This window comes from Lissotriton vulgaris, chromosome 4_1 (genome assembly GCF_964263255.1).
Source record: "Lissotriton vulgaris chromosome 4_1, aLisVul1.2, whole genome shotgun sequence".
In the NCBI taxonomy this organism is placed as follows: domain Eukaryota; kingdom Metazoa; phylum Chordata; class Amphibia; order Caudata; family Salamandridae; genus Lissotriton; species Lissotriton vulgaris.
This window is the reverse complement of record NC_141691.1, coordinates 1,695,901,895-1,695,924,868: the sequence shown is the minus strand read 5'-3', so window position 1 is coordinate 1,695,924,868 and position 22,974 is coordinate 1,695,901,895. Positions and strand designations below refer to the sequence as shown.

Genomic DNA, 22,974 nt, shown 5'->3' with positions numbered 1-22,974 from the left:
GTGGCCAATCCACTTGATTTCCACATTTGATAAATCAAGGTTATGAAAATTTCTGCTAGCTGCATACCTTTGAGCCCAGTGGATGTAGCTATGTCCAATAACCCAAACAGAGTACATGATGTGAGAAGGTTCTGGTCCAGTCAGATGAAGTGTGGGAATGAAATGGCAGTTGGAACAGTAGGAGTTCACAAAAAAATAATTGTGGAGTTTCTGTGCTCTTGAATCACTAGCAATGATTGGTGGATTCAGATAGTTGAAAACTGAAAGTTAGGGTGTATGGTTATGTTGTGTGAAAGAAGCAATTTGAATGGTTTAAAAAAAGTCACCAAAAGCAAAAATACCCTGTATAGGCTGCTGTATTGACAGGTCAAACATCCTTGCTGAGTTAATTTGCAACATTGTAAGATAAACTTTTGAACCTTAGAGTTCAGTTAGGAGGGAGTTGCTATGGTAACAGATAGAAAGGTTTGAGAGGGGGATGGGTGTTGGTTTGAAAATAGTGAGGGAAGAGTTTTCATTGGTTGAATTAAGGCATATGTGTACAAAGATAGAGATTTTCTATGCCAGTCTTGGTTTCAGTGTATTGAGAGCACACCTTCTCCTCTGCTAAAGAAAAATTGGTGTGTGTGTCTGACACTGTTTTCAATCTCCAAAAGCATTTCTAAAGGTAAGTAATGATTCATTTAATTTAGATAGAGATTTATTTTCTCTATGGAGAATATTTGGAAGCAGATAGTTATGTTTTAGAAGTGAAATTGTATGTTAGTATATAAGTCCTGCGCAGTGTTTTTTACATGTTATTTAAAAATCGATTTTGGGTGCAAATGAATGGTATTTTTATTTGGCCTTTTTTATGATTGCCATGTGCAGTTGATGCATGACTTTAAACATGGGTAATAAGTGATGCACTGGTGGCGCCAGGCTTTTATAAATGAGGCCCTGACTTTGTTTGATGATATTGAGTGGTTGTAGTTAGGTTCTGTGCAGTGTTTCTTACATGTTATTGAAAAATCGATTTTTGGGTGCAATTGATTGGTATATGTATTTGGCCCTTATTTATGAATGCCATGTGCAGCTGATGCATGACTTTAAACATGGGTAATAAGTGACGCACTGGTGGCGCAAGGCTTTCATAAATAAGGCCCTGACTTTGTTTGATGATATTGAGTGGTTGTACTTAGGTTCTGTGCAGTGTTCCTTACATGTTATTCAAAAATCGATTTTTGGGTGCAATTGATTGGTATATGTATTTGGCCCTTATTTATGATTGCCATGTGAAACTGATGCATGATTTTAAACATGGGTAATAAGTGACGCACTGGTGGCGCAAGGCTTTCATAAATAAGGCCCTGACTTTGTTTGATGATATTGATTGGTTGTACTTAGGTTCTGCGCCGTGTTTCTTACATGTTATTGAAAAATCGATTTTTGGGTGCAATTGATTAGTATATGTATTTTGCCCTAATTTATGATTGCCATGTGCAACTGATGCATGACTTTAAACATGGGTAATAAGTGACGCACTGGTGGCGCAAGGCTTTCATAAATAAGGCCTGACTTTGTTTGATGATATTGAGTGGTTGTACTTAGGTTCTGTGCAGTGTTCCTTACATGTTATTCAAAAATCGATTTTTGGGTGCAATTGATTGGTATATGTATTTGGCCCTTATTTATGATTGCCATGTGCAGCTGATGCATGACTTTAAACATGGGTAATAAGTGACGCACTGGTGGCGCAAGGCTTTCATAAATAAGGCTCTGACTTTGTTTGATGATATTGATTGGTTGTACATAGGTTCTGTGCAGTGTTCCTTACATGTTATTCAAAAATCGATTTTTGGGTGCAATTGATTGGTATATGTATTTGGCCCTTATTTATGATTGCCATGTGCAACTGATGCATGACTTTAAACATGGGTAATAAGTGACGCACTGGTGGCGCAAGGCTTTCATAAATAAGGCCTGACTTTGTTTGATGATATTGAGTGGTTGTACTTAGGTTCTGTGCAGTGTTCCTTACATGTTATTCAAAAATCGATTTTTGGGTGCAATTGATTGGTATATGTATTTGGCCCTTATTTATGATTGCCATGTGAAACTGATGCATGATTTTAAACATGGGTAATAAGTGACGCACTGGTGGCGCAAGGCTTTCATAAATAAGGCCCTGACTTTGTTTGATGATATTGAGTGGTTGTACTTAGGTTTTGCGCAGTGTTTCTTACATGTTATTCAAAAATCGATTTTTGGGTGCAATTGATTGGTATATGTATTTGGCCCTTATTTATGATTGCCATGTGCAACTGATGCATGACTTTAAACATGGGTAATAAGTGACGCACTGGTGGCGCAAGGCTTTCATAAATAAGGCCTGACTTTGTTTGATGATATTGAGTGGTTGTACTTAGGTTCTGTGCAGTGTTCCTTACATGTTATTCAAAAATCGATTTTTGGGTGCAATTGATTGGTATATGTATTTTGCCCTAATTTATGATTGCCATGTGCAGCTGATGCATGACTTTAAACATGGGTAATACGTGACGCATTGGTGGCGCAAGGCTTTCATAAATAAGGCCTGACTTTGTTTGATGATATTGAGTGGTTGTACTTAGGTTCTGTGCAGTGTTCCTTACATGTTATTCAAAAATCGATTTTTGGGTGCAATTGATTGGTATATGTATTTGGCCCTTATTTATGATTGCCATGTGCAACTGATGCATGACTTTAAACATGGGTAATAAGTGACGCACTGGTGGCGCAAGGCTTTCATAAATAAGGCCTGACTTTGTTTGATGATATTGAGTGGTTGTACTTAGGTTCTGTGCAGTGTTCCTTACATGTTATTCAAAAATCGATTTTTGGGTGCAATTGATTGGTATATGTATTTGGCCCTTATTTATGATTGCCATGTGCAGCTGATGCATGACTTTAAACATGGGTAATAAGTGACGCACTGGTGGCGCAAGGCTTTCATAAATAAGGCTCTGACTTTGTTTGATGATATTGATTGGTTGTACATAGGTTCTGCACAGTGTTTCTTACATGTTATTCAAAAATCGATTTTTGGGTGCAATTGATTGGTATATGTATTTGGCCCTTATTTATGATTGCCATGTGCAGCTGATGCATGACTTTAAACATGGGTAATAAGTGACGCACTGGTGGCGCAAGGCTTTCATAAATAAGGCCTGACTTTGTTTGATGATATTGAGTGGTTGTACTTAGGTTCTGTGCAGTGTTCCTTACATGTTATTCAAAAATCGATTTTTGGGTGCAATTGATTGGTATATGTATTTGGCCCTTATTTATGATTGCCATGTGAAACTGATGCATGATTTTAAACATGGGTAATAAGTGACGCACTGGTGGCGCAAGGCTTTCATAAATAAGGCCCTGACTTTGTTTGATGATATTGATTGGTTGTACTTAGGTTCTGCGCCGTGTTTCTTACATGTTATTGAAAAATCGATTTTTGGGTGCAATTGATTGGTATATGTATTTTGCCCTAATTTATGATTGCCATGTGCAACTGATGCATGACTTTAAACATGGGTAATAAGTGACGCACTGGTGGCGCAAGGCTTTCATAAATAAGGCCCTGACTTTGTTTGATGATATTGAGTGGTTGTACTTAGGTTCAGCGCCGTGTTTCTTACATGTTATTGAAAAATCGATTTTTGGGTGCAATTGATTGGTATATGTATTTGGCCCTTATTTATGATTGCCATGTGCAACTGATGCATGATTTTAAACATGGGTAATAAGTGACGCACTGGTGGCGCAAGGCTTTCATAAATAAGGCCCTGACTTTGTTTGATGATATTGATTGGTTGTACTTAGGTTCTGCGCCGTGTTTCTTACATGTTATTGAAAAATCGATTTTTGGGTGCAATTGATTGGTATATGTATTTGGCCCTTATTTATGAATGCCATGTGCAGCTGATGCATGACTTTAAACATGGGTAATAAGTGACGCACTGGTGGCGCAAGGCTTTCATAAATAAGGCCCTGACTTTGTTTGATGATATTGATTGGTTGTACATAGGTTCTGCGCCGTGTTTCTTACATGTTATTGAAAAATCGATTTTTGGGTGCAATTGATTGGTATATGTATTTGGCCCTTATTTATGATTGCCATGTGCAACTGATGCATGACTTTAAACATGGGTAATAAGTGACACACTGGTGGCGCAAGGCTTTCATAAATAAGGCCCTGACTTTGTTTGATGATATTGATTGGTTGTACATAGGTTCTGCACAGTGTTTCTTACATGTTATTCAAAAATCGATTTTTGGGTGCAATTGATTGGTATATGTATTTGGCCCTTATTTATGATTGCCATGTGCAGCCGATGCAAAACTTTAAACATGGGTAATAAGTGACGCACTGGTGGCGCAAGGCCTTTATAAATCAGACCCTGACTTTGTTTGATGATATTGAGTGGTTGTACTTAGGTTTTGCGCAGTGTTTCTTACATGTTATTGAAAAATCGATTTTTGGGTGCAATTGATTGGTATTTGCATTTGGCCCTTATTTATGAATGCCATGTGCAGCTGATGCTTGACTTTAAACATGGGTAATAAGTGACGCACTGGTGGCGCAAGGCCTTTAAAAATAAAGCCATGTGTTGCTATTGTATAAACTTAAATATGTTGCAATTTATTGTTTATATTGTTTGCTTTTTAACATTACTTTGTTGTTTGCTAATAGTGGTCTTTCATGTGTTTTTTTAACAGAACAACAGATTCAAATCAACTTCTGAAAAGGAAGCAAAAATGCCTTCAAGGCAAAGAAATATCAAAAATACCATACGGAAAAGGAGAACATCAACAACAGAGTTTATGGAATCCTCTTCAACAACTACTTCAAAAAACACCAGAAAAGCTTCTGGTAAGCCAATTAAGTCTTTTCTTCGCAACATATGTCGTAGGAAAAAAAATGAAATTGCTAATGTGAATATACAGAAAAAGTCAACAAATCTAAAAAGGAAAGAGAAGCCCACAAAAAATGTTTCCATTGGACCAGGAGAGAAGAGAATGGTTAGCAATAGAAGGGTAAATGTTTTTAGGGACATTCGTAGGCGAATGTTTCGCAATAGGGTAGTTTTAAATTTGCTAAAAAATGAAAAGAAAAGTAAACTAAAAGCTGCTTTTTACAAGAAAAAGAAAAGTGTAGAAAAGATTGTTGATCAGGCTTTTGAAGTTAAGAAAAAATTATTTATTTTAATAATCAATAGAATTAGGATACTTAATAAGGCAATGGATGTTTTCAAATCGAACAGTAGATGGAAAAGAATTATTAATCGGAGTAATTTTTGTGAAGTATTTTCTGGTGAATGGATGCATAGTTCAAGTTCTGAGCCTTTTTTTAATGAGGAGAGTTACTTTCAGGAAAATGATTTGGTGCATGCAGTTGACACCAGTGGTCGTGCATATGAGGTGAAAGATAGTTGTGTGATGGAAAAAGAGAAACTTGTATCTAGAGATGCAGAAGAGGTCTTAGCTGATGAAGTTTTAGGGAGACGTACTAAGGGTCCAGTGTACACATGGAAATGCAGTAGTATTTGTAGTGTGCGACAGGAATCAATTGATTTGCTTCGAAATTTCTTACGTACATATAGTAAAAAAAGTCTCAAACAAAAAATGAAGATCCTGCAAGAGTTAGATCCTTGCAGAGTGAGAGAAAGCACAGGTTTGCAAGGGCATTCACTAGCATGTCTTTCTAGAAAAGTTTGTCGGAGTGTTTTTCATCATTTTAGGATGTTAGCAGTGCATCATAATAACGTAAGGAAATTAGTGAGGAAGTTGTATTATGCAAAAAGTCCTGCACTTAAGCTTAAACAGTTAAATAGTGCTCTTTTGCATGGATCTGAAGTGGATGTGAAGACTATTTGTGAAGAAATTGAGTTTTGTTATTTTGGGAACAAAGAGGACAGTGTAGAAATAGATATAGTAATGGATGGTAATGCAGAAGATAATGGACAAATTTCAAGTATTGAAAAGTTTGATGAGGAAATTATCAAGTTTAAGGTGAAATCAAGTGAGAGGCCTAATGTAACTTGTGTGTGTTGTCGACGGACTCATTATAAAATTCAGACTAGGTTAGTTGATTTATATGCAAAAAGTGAATTGGAAAATAATAGTGAATGGGAGGATTTTGTAAGTTATTTGTTGGTGGAGAATTCTTTTGATTTGAGTTTGGATCAGCGTATTTGCACTTATTGTTTGAAAAAATTAAATGAAAATAGAATGCCTGCAAGAGCAGTTTATAATAATCTTCAGTTGATAGATATTCCTTCTGAATTGATGGATCTAAATACTTATGAATCTATTTTGATTCAATGTGTCCATCCTTTTCAGGCTATTGTTCGCATGGAGCCTAAGACAGGGAAATTGCCTCCATCAGATTTACTGAGAGGATTAAAGGGAAGAGTTGTTTATTTGCCTCTAGATGTAAAGAAAAATATTAATACAATTGGTGTAGAAAGAGTAGAAGAAGATCCTTTAGTTATTCTAGTTAATGGGGTTCCAACAAAGAGTAAGAAAATTTGGCAAGATTTAGTGGATGTTAAAAAAGTCAAGAAGGCAACGTTGTATTTAGTTAAAAACAATGAGTACTACAAACATGTAAGTGTTGGAGTAGAGGAAACAGCTACAGAAGAAGATAGTGATTCTTCAGTTGGTCAAATTGAAAAAGTTGATGTGTCTAGAACTGAAGAAATATATGAACATTATACTGTTCATCCTTTGCATTCCAAAGAAGTAATGGGAAATGCAATTGACTTGTTTCAAATGAAGGCAGCAAAAGGAAGTCCCATTAGTGTATGGGAAGAAAGTTTGGAAGCTCGTTGTTTTCCACAATTATTTCCAACAGGTTGTGGTGGACGATATGATGATCGACCAGTTCAAATTCCTGCAGCTGAATACCGGACTCTAAGATTATATGCAGAAGATCCAAGGTTTCGTCAATGCATTCCATATTTATTTCATCTACTGTTTGAAAGTGATTTGTCTGGGCTTTCTTATGCAGTTAATCATATATTAAAAAGTGGACCTCATTTGCAAAATGTATGTGCAAGGGACTTTATGGAGAAAGTTAATCTGCAAGACAGTATTTTGGAATCTCAGCTAATCAATCTCATGGCATGTCAACGTGGAACCAACGAGTATTGGTTTCGTCGTCATGGAGAATTGAAATGTATGCTAAGAAACTTAGGAACTCCTACATGGTTCCTCACTCTTAGCTGTGCTGAGTATGCCTGGGACGATTTACTTCAATTTCTACGAGAGGCAAATGAAAACATACCAAATATAGAATTGAAAACACCAGGAGAACTGTGTTCTTTAGATCCAGTGAATGTTTGCAGATATTTTAATCATAGATTTGAAGCTATGATGTCTTTTATTACCAACAAAAAAAATCCTCCCCTTGGAGAGGTTTTGGATTTCTTTTGGAGGAAGGAATATCAAGCGAGAGGTGCTCCTCATATACATATGTTGTTGTGGATTAAAGATGCACCCAAATTTGGATCAGATTCAGATGAAACAGTGATGAGTTTCATTGAAGAGTATTCAACATGTGCTGTTCCAAAATCTACTGAAGAAAACAATTTAAGGCAACAAGTTTTACGTTTTCAATCTCATCGTTGTGGAAAGTACTGTCGTCGAAAATTTAAAAACAAGGAAAAGTACTACACGAAATGTCGTTTTGCATTTCCTCGACCAGTGATTTCTAAAGGAAGAGTAAATAATTTGATGTCATCTCTACGACATACTGTGACGAGAAAATCTCCCAAAAACACATATAATTTGAAAAGAAATGAAGAATCTAAGTACATCAACGATTACAACCCAGTGATTTTGTCCATGTGGAATGCTAACATGGATATTCAGTTCGTTGCTGACAACTCTATTGCTGTGGCTCGATATGTGACATCTTACATCACCAAAAAAGAAAAGACAGAACTGAAGGAAATGTGGGAGGACATTTCACATGAAAAGAGTCTAAGCAAGAAATTATACAGTTTCAGTCTGAAGATGTTGTCGCATCGAGAAATTGGAGCATATGAATGTTCTGATCGGTTATCATCAGCAAGTCTCTATGCCAAATCAAGAACAATCATTTGGGTGAGTCTTGGTCTTGCTGCAACACGAAACCGAGTTTTGAAATCTGTACAAGAAATTGAATATTTGGCGGAAAAAGAACCAAACAGTACAGATATTTTGAAGACAAATATGTTGGATACATACTATCCAAATAGAAGTACTCACCTTGAGAACACATGTTTGTATGAAGTTCTTCAAAACTACAGTTATAAGAGGAACATCACAGAAGATATCAATAATGGAAAATATGCACTCATTGGCTATGAAGGATGTCTAGTGAAGCAGAAAAAAGGCCATTTGATTAATCATCGAAAATTGAGTTGTGAAGTTCCAGACAAAAGAGAATTTTACTATTTAGCTCTTTTGCAACTCTTTAAGCCATGGCGTACAGAAGAGGAACTACTTGGAGATTTTCTCTGTTATGAAGACTCTTTTAATGCAACTAAGGATACCATAGAATGTCCTATTTTTCTAAATTATCTGCAAATGTTGAATGAAGAAATGGAGCAAGAAACCACAATTGCTGAAGAGATAGCTAGAAACAGTTCTCAAGATAGTCAGAGTTCTACTTCATTGAGCCAGGATCCACTAGGAGGACCAATTATCCAAAATGAAGCTGCCACTGCCATGGATGAGGTGGAAAGAGCTATGGAACAAGCTCAAGAGGATGGAGTTAACTTAGAAGATTTGGTAACGCAACTAAACATTGAGCAGAAAAAGATATATGATGAAGTCACAGAGCAGATTGAACATGGATTCAGACATGAGAAAAAAGAGTGCTCATGTATATTATTTGACCCTGTCCGACTGTATGTAAGTGGAGAAGCGGGGACAGGAAAAAGTTTTCTAATTAAAGCCGTTGCAAGTTATCTGCAGAAAAGGACTGATTCACCACTGTCTTGTGTTGTAACTGCTCCAACTGGTCTGGCAGCACATAACATTAAAGGGATTACTCTACATCGTTTATTGATGCTGCCAGTTGAACATGATAATAAATTGCATTACAACAAGCTATCTGGAGATGCGTGTTCTGAAGTTTCAAGAGTCTTGAAGAAAATGAAACTTCTTATCATAGATGAAGTAAGCATGGTCTCAAATCTAATGCTTGCTTTTGTGCATTTGAGAATGCAAGAAATTCTTAAAACAGACTATGATGTGTTATTTGGAGGAAAACACATTATTGTTTTTGGAGATCTATTGCAGTTGACTCCAGTAAAAGGACAACCAGTGTTTAAAATGCTCACGCATGAAGATACCAGGAAGTCCCTTGGAAGCATTGGAAATGTTAATATATGGCTAAATTTTAAATATGCTGAACTGCTTCAAAATATGCGACAGGCCAAGGATGAAGATTATAAAAATATTCTACAAGATGTAAGAATTGGAAAAATGACTGAGAAAGGGAAAAAAGCTTTGCATAGTCGATTAATTTCAAATTTGTATGCAAATGAAAACATTCTTCCAGAGAATATTTTTAAAAAAATGACTGAGAAGAAATCTGGGATATGTTTGATGCCAACTCTGCAAGAATGTTCCATCTTCAATCAAAAAATGTTAGACTTAGAAAATGAAGAGATTGTGAAACTGGAAGCAATAGATAAAATAGAGCATATGGGTGCAACAATTGTTTTGTCAGAAAATTTGAAAACTAAATTGCATTCATTGGAGAAAAGTATTTCAAAAACAGCTGGTTTTGAAAAGACTCTGAATGTGTGTTTAAATTGTCGTATCATTTTGAGAAGGAATTTAAATGTTGAAAGCGGTCTGGTAAATGGAGCAATGGGTTATGTTGTTGATTTTGTGAATTACAGAAATAGAGATGGAATTGAATTTTTAAAAATAAAATTTGATGGCATTGAACAAGTACAACAAATAAGTCGTTGTTCTGCTAGATTTTTACTTGTAAAAGACTTATATGTTCGCCGAAAACAGTTTCCTGTTTGTTTGGCGTATGCGGTGACAATTCATAAATCTCAAGGTTTAAGTGTAGATAGTGCATTGGTGAACATTGGAAGATCTGTGTTTAAAGAGGGTATGGCATATGTGGCATTATCTCGAGTCAGAACTTTATCAGGATTGTACTTGATTGCGTGTGATGAGACAAAGATTTCTGCCGATCTAGATTGTGTTAAAGAATACAATAGGTTAAGAAGAGAGTATGCTCCACATTTGCCTCAATATCCTCTGTTTGAAAAACGTGTGGTAGGCCGAAAAAGAAGAAATGAGGATAATTGTAGTGAGGTAGTTGCAAAAAGACAAAAAGTAGAGAAAACTGTAATTGAAAACAGGAAGAAAAAGAATTGTGGAGAAAATGTTGTTGGATTTCAGTTTGAAAACAGTTCTGGTGTCAACTGCTATGCTAATGTAGTGGTTAATGTTGTTTTTTTTCTTAAAAGTTTACAAGAACAGATTGTTGAAAATCGGGATCAAAGATTGTGTGGTTTATTGAATTCTGTGTTTCAGAAATGTAGCAGTGTTACAGCACAAATAGAAAGTGTAACAGAAATTCGAAATATTTTAGATTTGTGTTCTGGTCAAGATAAATTTTCACAGAACATTCAGCAGGATTGTCAGGAATTTTTAATGTATATGTTTGGTGTTTTGGAAGATGAAGGTGTAGATGTAGATAATCTTTTCAGTCTTTCTTATCAATGGCAGCATGACTGCCACAATTGTAGTTTATCAAGTACTACTACAATAGACACTGAAAGATTTATATATTTGACTTTACCAGACTGTAAATCAGTGTCTTTTAAAAATCTAGTTAAAGCAGCAGATCATAATATGGTGTGTACCCAATGTAACTGTACAATGCTGTCCACATTATTTATACAAAGGTATGGGCAGTATATTATTTTAGTTTTCCAACGATGTAGACCTGATGGAACTAAATTGACAACTTCTATCAAAAATTTTGTGGCTTCTCAGTTATCAATTTCTGGAAGGACCTTTACAACTGAAGCTATTATTTATCATGATGGATCTTCGACCACCTCAGGACATTATACATGCTACTTAAAATCTGAAAATGGATGGAGTTACTGCAATGATTCTCATTTAACTTATAAACAACGTTTGCCTTATGACTCTACAAATTCTTATCTAGTGTTTTTAAAACCAAAGTTTTAGTAAAGGGAATTGGCCTTTGAAGACGGGAATAGTTAATAAAAGTTAGTTAGTTAGTTAGTTAATCTAATATTTGAAATTATTTATCTCATGTAGATACTATAAGTGGATCTCAAAGTAAAAAATACTGATATATCTGACACAAATTGGCCGTGAGGAAAATGTAAGATATGATGTTGTTAGAAGTTGATGAAATCGAAGTTATAGAGCACAGCAGACTTTTTTTCACCAAAAGGACCTTCACTATCTGCAATCTCATGTAGATACTTTAAGTGGATCTCAAAGTAAAAAATACTGATATATCTGACACAAATTGGCCGTGAGGAAAGTGTAACATATGATGTTGTTAGATCTTTTTTCATAGGAAGTCGATGAAATGGAAGTTATAGAGCACAGCAGACTTTTTTCCACCAAAAGGACCTTCACTATCTGCAATTTGGTCTCACGGAAAAGTAAGTGAATCAAAGATTAGTGTACTTATATGAGATGTATGTTTGAATGGGTTTTTTTAAACACAATCTTTTAGATTGTGTTTTTTTTTTCCCGCTGTTATATGATGAAGACTTTGATCTCACTAATTTAAGTGAAATTCAATATATTCTGAGAACAGCAAAAATAAATAATGTAACATATTGTAGAAGTTATTGTGTAGTTTGCATTGTGTAATTTATATTGTGTTCACATTGTCTTATACTCATTTTCTTTTTCACCCTTATTTACCTCTCTTTACTAATTTACACTCTTTTTTCATCGCTGTTTCTTTAGTGCACTTCATTCACAACTTCTTAATCTAATAGGAACTGTCTGCATTTCCTCTGTTCCTTCCACCACTTTTTATCTTTTTCATATTCTCACAGTACCACTGCTTTAGTTTCCTAACCCTCTCTTTCTTTTTCTCCTTTTTTTTTCTTTCGCATCCATTGTACTGTAGTTCACTTAGTTCTTCCTTTTGTCTTTCTGTGTACTTACTCTCTCACTCCTGTTTTATCCATCGTTCTATACTAACTTCATTCCTTTCATCCCTTCACTCTGTTACTTTACTTCACTCACTCTCAATCATCTTCTATTCCTCTTTTTTATTTATAGTTTCTCAATCAGACTTCTCTCCTTTTCACTCATTTTTCTTTTATTTTCTTATCTTTACTGATTTTGATTTGATATCTTACATTCTTTTAGTATCTTATTTACCTTTAGGAATTTGTTCTCTTTCTATTTCTTTTTCCTTTTTTTTTCTCTTTCTACATTACTTTCTTTCTGTTTTTGTATCCTTCACTATTGCATCATTTCTTAGTAAACTTTTGTAGATTTTTAAACCTCATGAACTGTTGTTTCTATTTTATTATATATTTTTAAGAAATTATAACGTGTTTTTTCTTTTATCTTTCATAGATACAAGTTTGCATTGATTATATGGTAAGTGTGTTTACAAAATCTTTTTTGTTATCACCTTTTGTTTTATTTTCACTATTTTTCTGTCACCCTACCGCACCCCTATTTCCTTACTTTGCTTCCCTCACTTATTCTTTTGTTCCATGTTTACTTCCGACCACATTCAATTTCTTTCAGTACTTCTGCCTATGCACACTCCTTCACTTACCTTTTTTACTGGTTCACTTAGTCCCTTTGTGACAGTCCTTCTTTTACTCTCTCTCTTGTTTGTCTCTATTACTCCCCATGTGTTACCCTTATTCACTTACATGTACCCTCTTTCACCCCTTTTTACTTATATTCACTGATATTTACTTTCCCTCAATCACTGCTATTCTTTTCCTCTGATTCCGTCACTACCTGACATTCCCATACTTAACTGTCCTTCTTTTTACTTTCAACATCCATTTACAATCTCCCTTAACCTCTGCTTTAGTCTTCTTCCTATTTCTTCTTTCTTTTGCTCCCTTATTCATTTTTCTTTTCTCAGTTACTTCCTTTTACACTTTTTATCTGTCTTACTATCTATTACACAGTCCCTCCTTCATTTTTTTTTCTTTTTTTTTGTTAGTGCGCTGACGGTACGCGCACCGGTGCGCGCACCGAAAGCGAAATATAAAAAAAAATATTTTAAATTAAAAATATTATCTCAATATACATTATAGTGTTCATTTTTACAAAAACATACTTTAGCAATTCACTAAAAAACACATAGGTATGAGTCTATATAAAAAGTTAGGAATTAGCATTAAAAAAACCTATGAAATTCACTGAAAAAACCAAAGGTTTCACACCAGTTATAGTTAGGAATTAGCATTTAAAAAACCTATGAAATTCACTGAAAAAACCATAGGTTTCACACCAGTTATAGTTAGGAATTAGCATTTAAAAAACCTATTAAATTCACTGAAAAAACCATAGGTTTCACACCAGTTATAGTTAGCTGGAAATTTTACTGATATAAAACCATTGAAATTCCCACGTTATAGTTAGTCGGACTCACTATAACTTGCGCGTGCAATGCACTGCTGATGACATCACATATTACATCACTCATGACATGGTCAGTGACATCACTCATGACACCATCCTTGTGACATAGTGACAGACCTCCTTTCACTATAATGTAACCCTTGAGACACATATTCAAAAATAGAAACTGAAATTTTTAAAAAAATGGAGATACCTATATCAGTTACAACAAGCAATTCAGTAATTCCACTATCTATATACACATCCACTCATTCACCAATAGTTTTATATAGTCACTCATACATATACTCACTCATCATATGAAGTGATACACCTATACATCCTGTTACACACCGACATTCATCCAAAAGTTACTCACACACATATTCACACGTGCAGATAAACTATTGGACATCCATTTATTTGAATATAGAGTTATACACACACTTCCACCTTACTTCTATTTAAAATTACACATATTTATTCTCTTAAACAATCACTTATAGAAACACATACTTATTTAAACAGGAACTCTTACAATCTCTTACTCTCACATATACTCACTTATATACATCAATATTCATATATACTAGATTAAAACATATGTAGTTACTGATAAAGACACTAGTGAGACAGTCATTCACTCACTAACAAACACATATAGACACTCATCCACCCATACAGTCCTGTACATATGCTGTCTTCAAAACATAGAAACAGAGAGTCAGTCACTCATGCATCTATGTGCTAAGTAATACCCCCACCAAACCATATAGACACTCATACTGATACTAAGAGAAACATCTAATAACCCATATACATACGCATGTAGCTACTTACCAACACATGTAGCCACTTATACACAAAGTAAAACACTAATATATATATTTAAATATTTAAACATTACTCACTAATATTTACTTTTTCAGAAAGGCACATATTCACTGGATGGTGTCATCAGTGATGTCATGAGTGATGTCACTGACCATGTCATGAGTGATGTAATATGTGATGTCATCAGCAGTGCATTGCACGCGCAAGTTATAGTGAGTCCGACTAACTATAACGTGGGAATTTCAATGGTTTTATATCAGTAAAATTTCCAGCTAACTATAACTGGTGTGAAACCTATGGTTTTTTCAGTGAATTTAATAGGTTTTTTAAATGCTAATTCCTAACTATAACTGGTGTGAAACCTATGGTTTTTTCAGTGAATATATATATATATATATATATATATATATATATATATATATACATATATATATAGATATATATATATCTGTTGTATTATAGCCCTGAAGAAGTCCAATATTCTGGACGAAACTCTTTGGCTGTCTTCACTGCATATGTGCACCCACACGATACTGGAACAATTTGCGTCTTTCTATGAAGAACTTTATGCCCCATCAGACCCACTTGTAACAGATGAGGGGGCATATTACCAAGCAATAGCGATAATTATCGCTATTGCTTGGTTAGAGACAAAAATTTACAGCTAAGCTGAGGCGATTTTTATTGCAAATAAACCTTGGTATTACCAAGGTTTATCACAAATGCGATAAAAATCGGCCGCAATGCATGAATAACGCTGAAATGTCAGCGATATTCATGCATTATCGAGGTAATGCTCTTTGCCATGTTATCCACCTCCCATTGGATAACATGGCTAAGAACTGCTCAGGGCAGGTGTTAGCTTTTGGAGATATTCGCGCTTAGCGCGAATATCTCCAAAAGTTGGTAATAGGAGATAGCGATGTTAGCGACTGTTTCCAGTTACTAACATCTTGGCATGCCCACTTTGCATGTCATTAGTGATAAATATCACTGACATGCAAAGTGGGTCCCAAGATGGTCGCTATCTCCTACTAGCTGTCGCTAACTGGTGTTGGCGACAGCTAGGCAATAGGGGGATAATTTTATCTCCGCTTTCTTGTCTTTTAAAGCCAAAAAAGCGGAGATAAACCCGCTTGATAATATGCCCCGAGGTTCTTAGTTATTTAGCGAATGAACGACCTCCTGCACAGATGGGTTTATCCAATGTTACCATGTTTAAAGGAGAGAACCCAAGCTGGTTAACACTGGCTAGCAGCGGTAAAATGCGCAGAGTCCTAAAGTTAACAAAAACGGGTTCCGAAAACAGGACAGTTTAAGGCAAAAAAGTTTGGAGATGAGACTGCAGAGAGCTCAAGTCCAAGAAACCCATTTTAAATTGCCAGAAGCTGTTTGAGAGGAAGAGCTGCTTGAATGAATGGGTACGAATATATATATATATATATATCACAGATGTTTCAGGCTCACATGAGAAACACATGCAAAATAGCACATAGAAGGCTATTTCTTGTTTTAAAATAAGTTTTAGATTCAAATCTCTTAGTGGCAAACGTGGTAAAACTGTGAAATCATGCAAGATATTCAAGCTATTGCAGTTAGAACAGGAGGCAATTGATGCAAAGGGCTGTCAGCCCATGGACATAATTTGTTTAATATATCAATGTGTCTGATTGAATTTAAAAATGTTCCAAATAAATATCCAAATATTCATATTGTGTTACTCGTGGAAAGGCAGAACTTTTGCAAGAGCAAACGACTAAATAGCTGTGTGGTATGTAGGATTATAAGCCTTGTTAAGCAACAATTTTGGTTGTAATAAGTACACACTTCTCCGCGTGGTCTGAGGCAGCTCATTTGGTACACTTTAAAGTGAAGATTTTCAAGCTGCGAGTTGGAGTTTCAACGTACAGTGGTACAAAGTGTTCGGGGCAAGTTAAGGTCGTGCTTCATGGAGAAGCAATATCTCAGTCATAAACTTTACACTTCCCCTACTTAGGTTATAAACCTTGAATTTATATTTCCGATAACATCTTCAGATAGCGAGACTTATTGGATGCAAATGACTGCTTTTTTCCACACATTGTGCCATTTTTCTGTTGTTTATAGCATCTGTTCCAAAGAGTAACTTAAGCCAATATACTGTGGTAGAAAAGTAAGCAACGAAATACAGAAAGTTTGCACTGACCTGAAATCATTTTATATTGTCAGAAATGTTCTTCCAATATTCTTGTCATATACAGATATTACGCCATTTTGTTAATCTGTCAATCTGTGGATGACTGACATTCAGGATATTATTAATATAGAAATTTAGAATTCGTGCATATAGTTAGGCTGCTGGAGTGAGACGCGTTAGGATGATTTCGGGAGTTGAAAGTGTTTCCAAAAATGTCATGTCTATTTATTAAAAAGTCGGTAGCTCTGCCAACAGCAAAACGCTCAAAATATGTTCTGGTTTTAGAGTAGGGCAATTGACTTATAGTGCGTGTATTTCACGAAACACTGAAAAAGGAAATATAGCCTATATCAAATTGAAAGAAAAATGAATTGCACTGAAAATAGAAAATAGAAGTTCCATTGTATTGGGCCCACGATTGGGACACCTCTTCCTCGTATGGTTGACAACCTCTGTAGTTGATGGAGAGGAGCCTGGAAGGACAACTGTACCCTATAAATATGAAAGCTAAATTCGTTCGAGGTTCATTTTAAAAGTTTCAAATAAAAGATAGTTTACAACCGAAAATAAAAGGCCTCCTATCTAATCTATGCCATGCTGATGTCTCTGTCGAGCCAAACCAATAGAAACAGTATAGAATACATTGCTGCCCCAAATTTACACGCTATTAAAACACTTTATAAATAATTTGCGCAAGCTTTCAATTAAATATAGCATATGCTAAATGGAAAATGTTTATGGTTAACCATACTTAAATGATAGGGCTGCACGAAAATAAATGGCTGAATTAAGTGTGGTGCCATGTTGAATGGAAAATAATGCATTAGCACTGAAAGGCCTGTTTTTCACATTGAATAGTTGTTTTTGCAAGAAGTTTTTCTTTCTTTGGCTGCAGACTTCAGAAGCCTAATATTAGCTAGTGTATAGTCACTTGTTTTGTATTAGACAACTGATAGAAAGGTTCTCATTGGGGGTTCGACGAAAAGTGACACGGCAATGTTGTAACTTTCCAAGGAGAGATTTCTACAAGACTATTATGTTTTGATAAGAAAATGGGAAGTTTCCCATGAGCCTGCTGTTATCCTATTAGTGGATGAAGAAGACGAAAGAAAATAATGTAGTAACATAGAATTATAGTGTTTATATTTGTGCATCTTCGTAGAGAAGGGCAGTCTCGTTCCACAATGTACTTGTCTCTGATCTTCTAGACTTCTTTATGTAGGAGATTATTTAACCTAATTCTGTATGTCTGCTGATTTATGACTGTGAATAGTTTCCAGTCGGCTCTGCAAAAAGCTTTATGCTTGCGCATAGTTTTCACACTCATATGAACTCCTTATTGGGTTTCTGAACTGATGCCTTTTCCTGTATGGAACACGCTTGTTATAATATTTCCATACTGGCTATCATTTTAACTAATATGTTGTTATATTTTATAATCAGATATTGATTGATGGATTATGTTAACTTTTAATGTTGAATTCTAAAACTGCATGCCTAATGATTAAATAAAGGAAAGGTTAAAAGATTTGAAATAAAAACCCTTTAAATCATTCGTACTCTCTTTATTGACTGAATTAAAAGTCTTTAATGATGCAGTAATTATGCCTCTTTTCTTTTCATGGACAAACAATGGTCCATACGACCAGTGCCTGGGGTTGTTTAATGATTACACCTGAAGATTGAGATGTGGAAAACCCTGCTCTCTCAACATCTTGGCACAACAATGTTTGCCGATTTTTTTCTATTTGTGTTTTTCTACATGAATTTCATTCCTTATTAAAGATGAAAGTGAAAATGTCTGGTGAAAACTTTTGCATCGCCCAGGTAACAATAAATGAACCAGTTCTTTAAAAAAAATGCATTAACTATTCATAAATTAACACAAACAAAAACCACCATATACAATCATACGTCACTGGTAATTAGATTTAAAAGACTCTAGCATTCCACACTAATGGAAGGTTGTGCCATACAAATGCTCCGAACAAAACATTATATAGCATTAGATTGGGATAAATTGCTAAAATACCACTGTATTCTATGGTCTTTGGTGGTGTGTTGTAGCTGATTATTGTTTTGAGGCAAAACTATTTTTAGTTGAACTATGGTGCTTCCAAACACTGGTGATCTTAAATTTGATAAATAAAATAGACAGGAACACAAACGTTTTGCCTGTAACTGGAACCTGGGTATAACATAGTAAAGCACAATGGGTCCATTGGACTAGTTCATACGTTACAATGAAGTTAAGTCACAGGCATACATTCAAGCATTGAAATCTCCAATGGAGAGAGGTTTGCACCAGATCAGAAGGCATTGACGGGCTGTCACACTGGTATGCACAGTGATTGAAGGATCCCAATTAGGCTGGGAATGTGTCTAGACTCAAGTTGGTTTTTTAGTGAGCCAATTACTGAGCTCAGACTCTAGACACATATTTAAAATGTTATACCAGGTGACATGTCATGTCCTGAAGAGACCCACTGAAATTAGAGTATGGGACGAAACGTCAACACTGGATTAGGGATTATCCAGTATACATAAGATTCAATATAGAAATTAGTATTTGCACTGAACTGTGCATTGTATAGACTAGTGGATATACCTAATGTATACAAGTATCATAATTTACTATTCACATTACTGCAAGTATGAGCACTACACCGTCTGCACCATTTCAATTTATGGAATACATATAAGGAGAATAAATACTGGAAATCATTAGAGATATCAAGGCTTGAGTGAATCCTTGTACCTTAACTTGATGGTAACTTATGAATGAGACCAACAGAACCATTGTGCTTGAATGTATCTTAAATTTGATAATGAAGCATTTGAGCACAGTGCTAACAGACAAAACGCAGATGAGCTATTAAATCCAACAAGGACCTACTGGTTAATGAAGACTGGACTTTGTAGTAGCCCTGACTGAGACCTGCTCACTAAAAGCCTGCCCTGATGAATTAAGAGTCAAGGATACAGATGTAACGATGGGGTGTGGTTTTGGCGCCGATTAAGATGGCCGTCTAGTGTGGAATCTCCGCTTCACCGGGGCTTTACCGGGACTATCCACTTCTTCTTTCCGCACTTCAAAGCCTTCTTCGTCGACTTTGGACAGCGGAAGCTATTATCGGAACACTTGCTGCGGCGGCTGAGGCTATTTTTGGATCCCATTGACCCCTTGACACTGCTTTACGGCCGCGACCCGGTTCCTGCCACGGAGGCGGACCGCCGCCATTTCGTGCATTCCTCATCACGGCGCTGCCCGCTGCCGCTCGCTCTGAGGGTCGACCTCTGGGACCCTGTCAGTAATGGTGAGCCTTCTTTTTTTTATTGCAGCGTGTTTTTCTGGGCATATCTCTGCAGCTTGCCGATATTTACATGATTAAGCACGTCTTTTTGGCAAACAAATTACGGCATTGCCTCACAAGGTCTCCTGCTGGAGCTGCACTCGGTACCACGATGCGTTGTTGGAATGCCAGTGGTGGTTTCTTCCTATTTACAATGCTGTTGCACTGAGAGACGTCCTAGTTGCGCATCTTCACAGCTGCATTCTATTTTTCCTCACAGAATGGACTGCCTCCATTTCAAACGCTTTTATTGAAGCTGCCTGCTGCCTTTTATTGATCCTTTTGCTGCCACTTATATGTTGCTACATGTACCAGTGGGCCTTAAATACAGCGTGCTTTTGTCAGGCTGCCGGGAGAGAGCAGAGTGCCACTTTATGCCGGATTTCAGTGCTTTTAATGGGGTCCGTGCTGAGCTACTCATCTACATATCAGACAGGATAAACGCAACCGTTTTTTCCTGTATGGCTTCCTTAATTTGTCATTGAAGCCACAAATATGTATCTCCTCTCTCTTATGTTGGCTCTCAGACCACTTTAAATGTTGTTATCGTTTTCTTCATCTGCTGGTTGAACCCAATGTACCTCTTTGCTGATACTTTTGCTGCCATTGGATTCTTCATGCTGCCGGCTACCTTCTTTTTGTTCCTTATGGTGGAAGGATCTGTCAATTCTACAATGCTGCCTGCGTCATGGGTTATCTTTGGCTAGTGATTCTTTATCTGCTGTTCACGTTCACACTGGATGGTGTTTAATTCATGGACTTTCTCTCATGACCAATTACTCTGAAGTGTATTCCCTCCTTTGAGTCCCTTCACTCCACTCAAGTGCCTTATTTTTGAGTCTGTTCTACTTGGACCCTTGGCTGCTGAGCGTCTGTCCTGCGAGCCTCTCATCCAATTTTTGAAGCGTTCCTTCCTATGCTCAAGATACGCACAGCTAAGTTCATCTTTGTGCCTTCCAAGTGCAGTCCAATCTCTTCTTCTGTGGCACTATCCGCTTCTACCTCAACTCCAACAATGGCTGGCTCTGCACCTCATCGCTCCTCAGTGGCGCAGGCTACTTCTAACAAATCCTCACCTCCTGCGTCCTCCTCCAAGCGCCTAAAGCAAGATCCTCCTTCCCCTGACAAGACATCATCTCCCATCTCTATGGAGTTAATCTTGGATGAAATACGTGCTTTGCGTCCTTTCATTGAGGAGACTAGTGAGGATATGCAACTCTGGAAAGAAAAATAGGTGGTTATGGACAACCGGATTACCTCAGTTGAACAGCAACTTTCTGACATACAATCTAATTCACTGCGTATATCCTCTCTAGAAAAGTCTGTTATCTCTCTTCAGCAGCACACAGAAGACTTGGAAAATAGAAACAGAAGGAATAACCTTCGTATTTATGGTCTGCCGGAATCCCTTGAAGGGGATGACCCTTCCTGCCTAAGCTCTTGGACATGCCGCCATCTACTTCCATCAGTATTCAAAGAGCTCACAGACTTTGTCCTCGCTCAGACACCTCTGCAAAGCCGCGTGGTGTTATCATTCTTTTTTTAAAATTCACTGATCTCTTTTCAGTCCTTTCTGCCGCTAGAGCTAAACATCATGTTTCCTGGTTGGGTCAGCGTGCGTTTCTTGCTCAAGATGTCTCTAACGCTACCGCTTCAAGACGGAAAGAATTCCTTTCTCTTCGCTCATCTTTGCGCTCCCTTGGTGCGCGCTATGGCCTGTTCCACCCTTGCATCTTCAAAGTCACCCATCAGAATAAGACTTGAACCTTTCAGGATCCTGGTGAACTTAAGAACTTCATCCTTCTGCAGAACAACGGTGCCATGGATACCTCTTCATCTCCATCTGGCTGATATGTTTTTCTTTTCGGGACTTTTTTGATGCATTTTTGATGGATTTTTGAGCGTTTTTTGTTGCTTCCTTTTTGGTGTTTTTTGGCTATCTCTTAATACTTTGTATTGCATTTTCATGTCCTCCCCACTTGGTTGTTCGTTGCTGATCTGTATCACACCCCTTGCGCTTATATGCTTCAGTTGTACTCTTACCTTGTGTTCCATTCGCTCGTGTTTATTGTTTTATCTTTGCGATTTGTTGTTTCCTTGATATTGTATGTTGTTGTCCTATGCTTAATTCTAATCTAATTATTTTACTTCCTCCCACAGATTTGTCTCCTTTGTTCCATCCGCCTTGTCAGTACCTCCCTGTGGTTCTATGATGTCCCGGTGCGGCTGTGTCCCTTTTCTTCGGTTGGTCCATCTTGTTAATGTCGCCACTTCCCTCTCCTCCTTTTTGTATCTTCCCCTTAGGTATTATTAATGCAGTCATCCTCTTGGATTTGTACTGTCTCTTCTTCCTATGCTATCTCTATTCCTTTTCTACATTTCTTCCTTTGCCTGTTCTCTTCCTGACCCTGTGTTTCCTTTTTTCTTATCTGCTTACTTCCTTCATTTTTGTTTGCTTTCTTCCGAATCTCTTTCTTATCAATATTTTATTCTGCCTTCTCTCCTTTCGAGGCACTTATTCTTCTCTTTTTCTCTCCTTTCTCGCCTCTCTTCTCTGCAATTTTTTACTCACATACTTCTTACATCTTTTTATTGCATTTACGATGTTCCTGTTTTTAGGGTTTTTCTTACCACATTTACCCTGTTTCACAATTCAGAGTTATTTCTTGGAATGTTAAAGGTTTTAATAACACCATAGAACGACAGAGGATACTTGCCCACCTATCTTCCTATACAGCTGATATTGTCCTTCTGCATGAGACTCACCTTAATGATGTAGAATTCCTTAAATTGAAGAGGAGTTGGGTGGGTGATGTTTGTTTTCCCCATCAGATAACATGAAGAACGGGGTTGCCATCTTAGTGCATAAAGAACTGAAATGCAAAGTTTTGCTTGAGGAGAAAGACACGGAGGGTCGTTGGATTTTGGCCAAACTAATGATTGACTCTATTCCCTTGACTGTCTTCAATGTTTATGGGC

The 22,974-nt window shown here is 36.6% G+C and overlaps 1 protein-coding gene across 1 annotated transcript in view; it reads left to right on the top strand.

Annotated features, from left to right (window-relative positions):
- The first annotated feature begins 562 nt into the window (after positions 1-562).
- Positions 563-22,974, top strand: part of LOC147724417 (uncharacterized) — a 45,411-nt gene continuing 22,999 nt past the window's right edge. The window contains exons 1-2 of the mRNA XM_086918043.1: positions 563-667; positions 4,738-10,380. Of these exons, the coding sequence (XP_086774169.1) occupies positions 4,777-10,380 (5,604 nt within the window). The 5' untranslated portion in view covers positions 563-667; positions 4,738-4,776. The remainder of the gene's footprint in view (positions 668-4,737; positions 10,381-22,974) is intronic.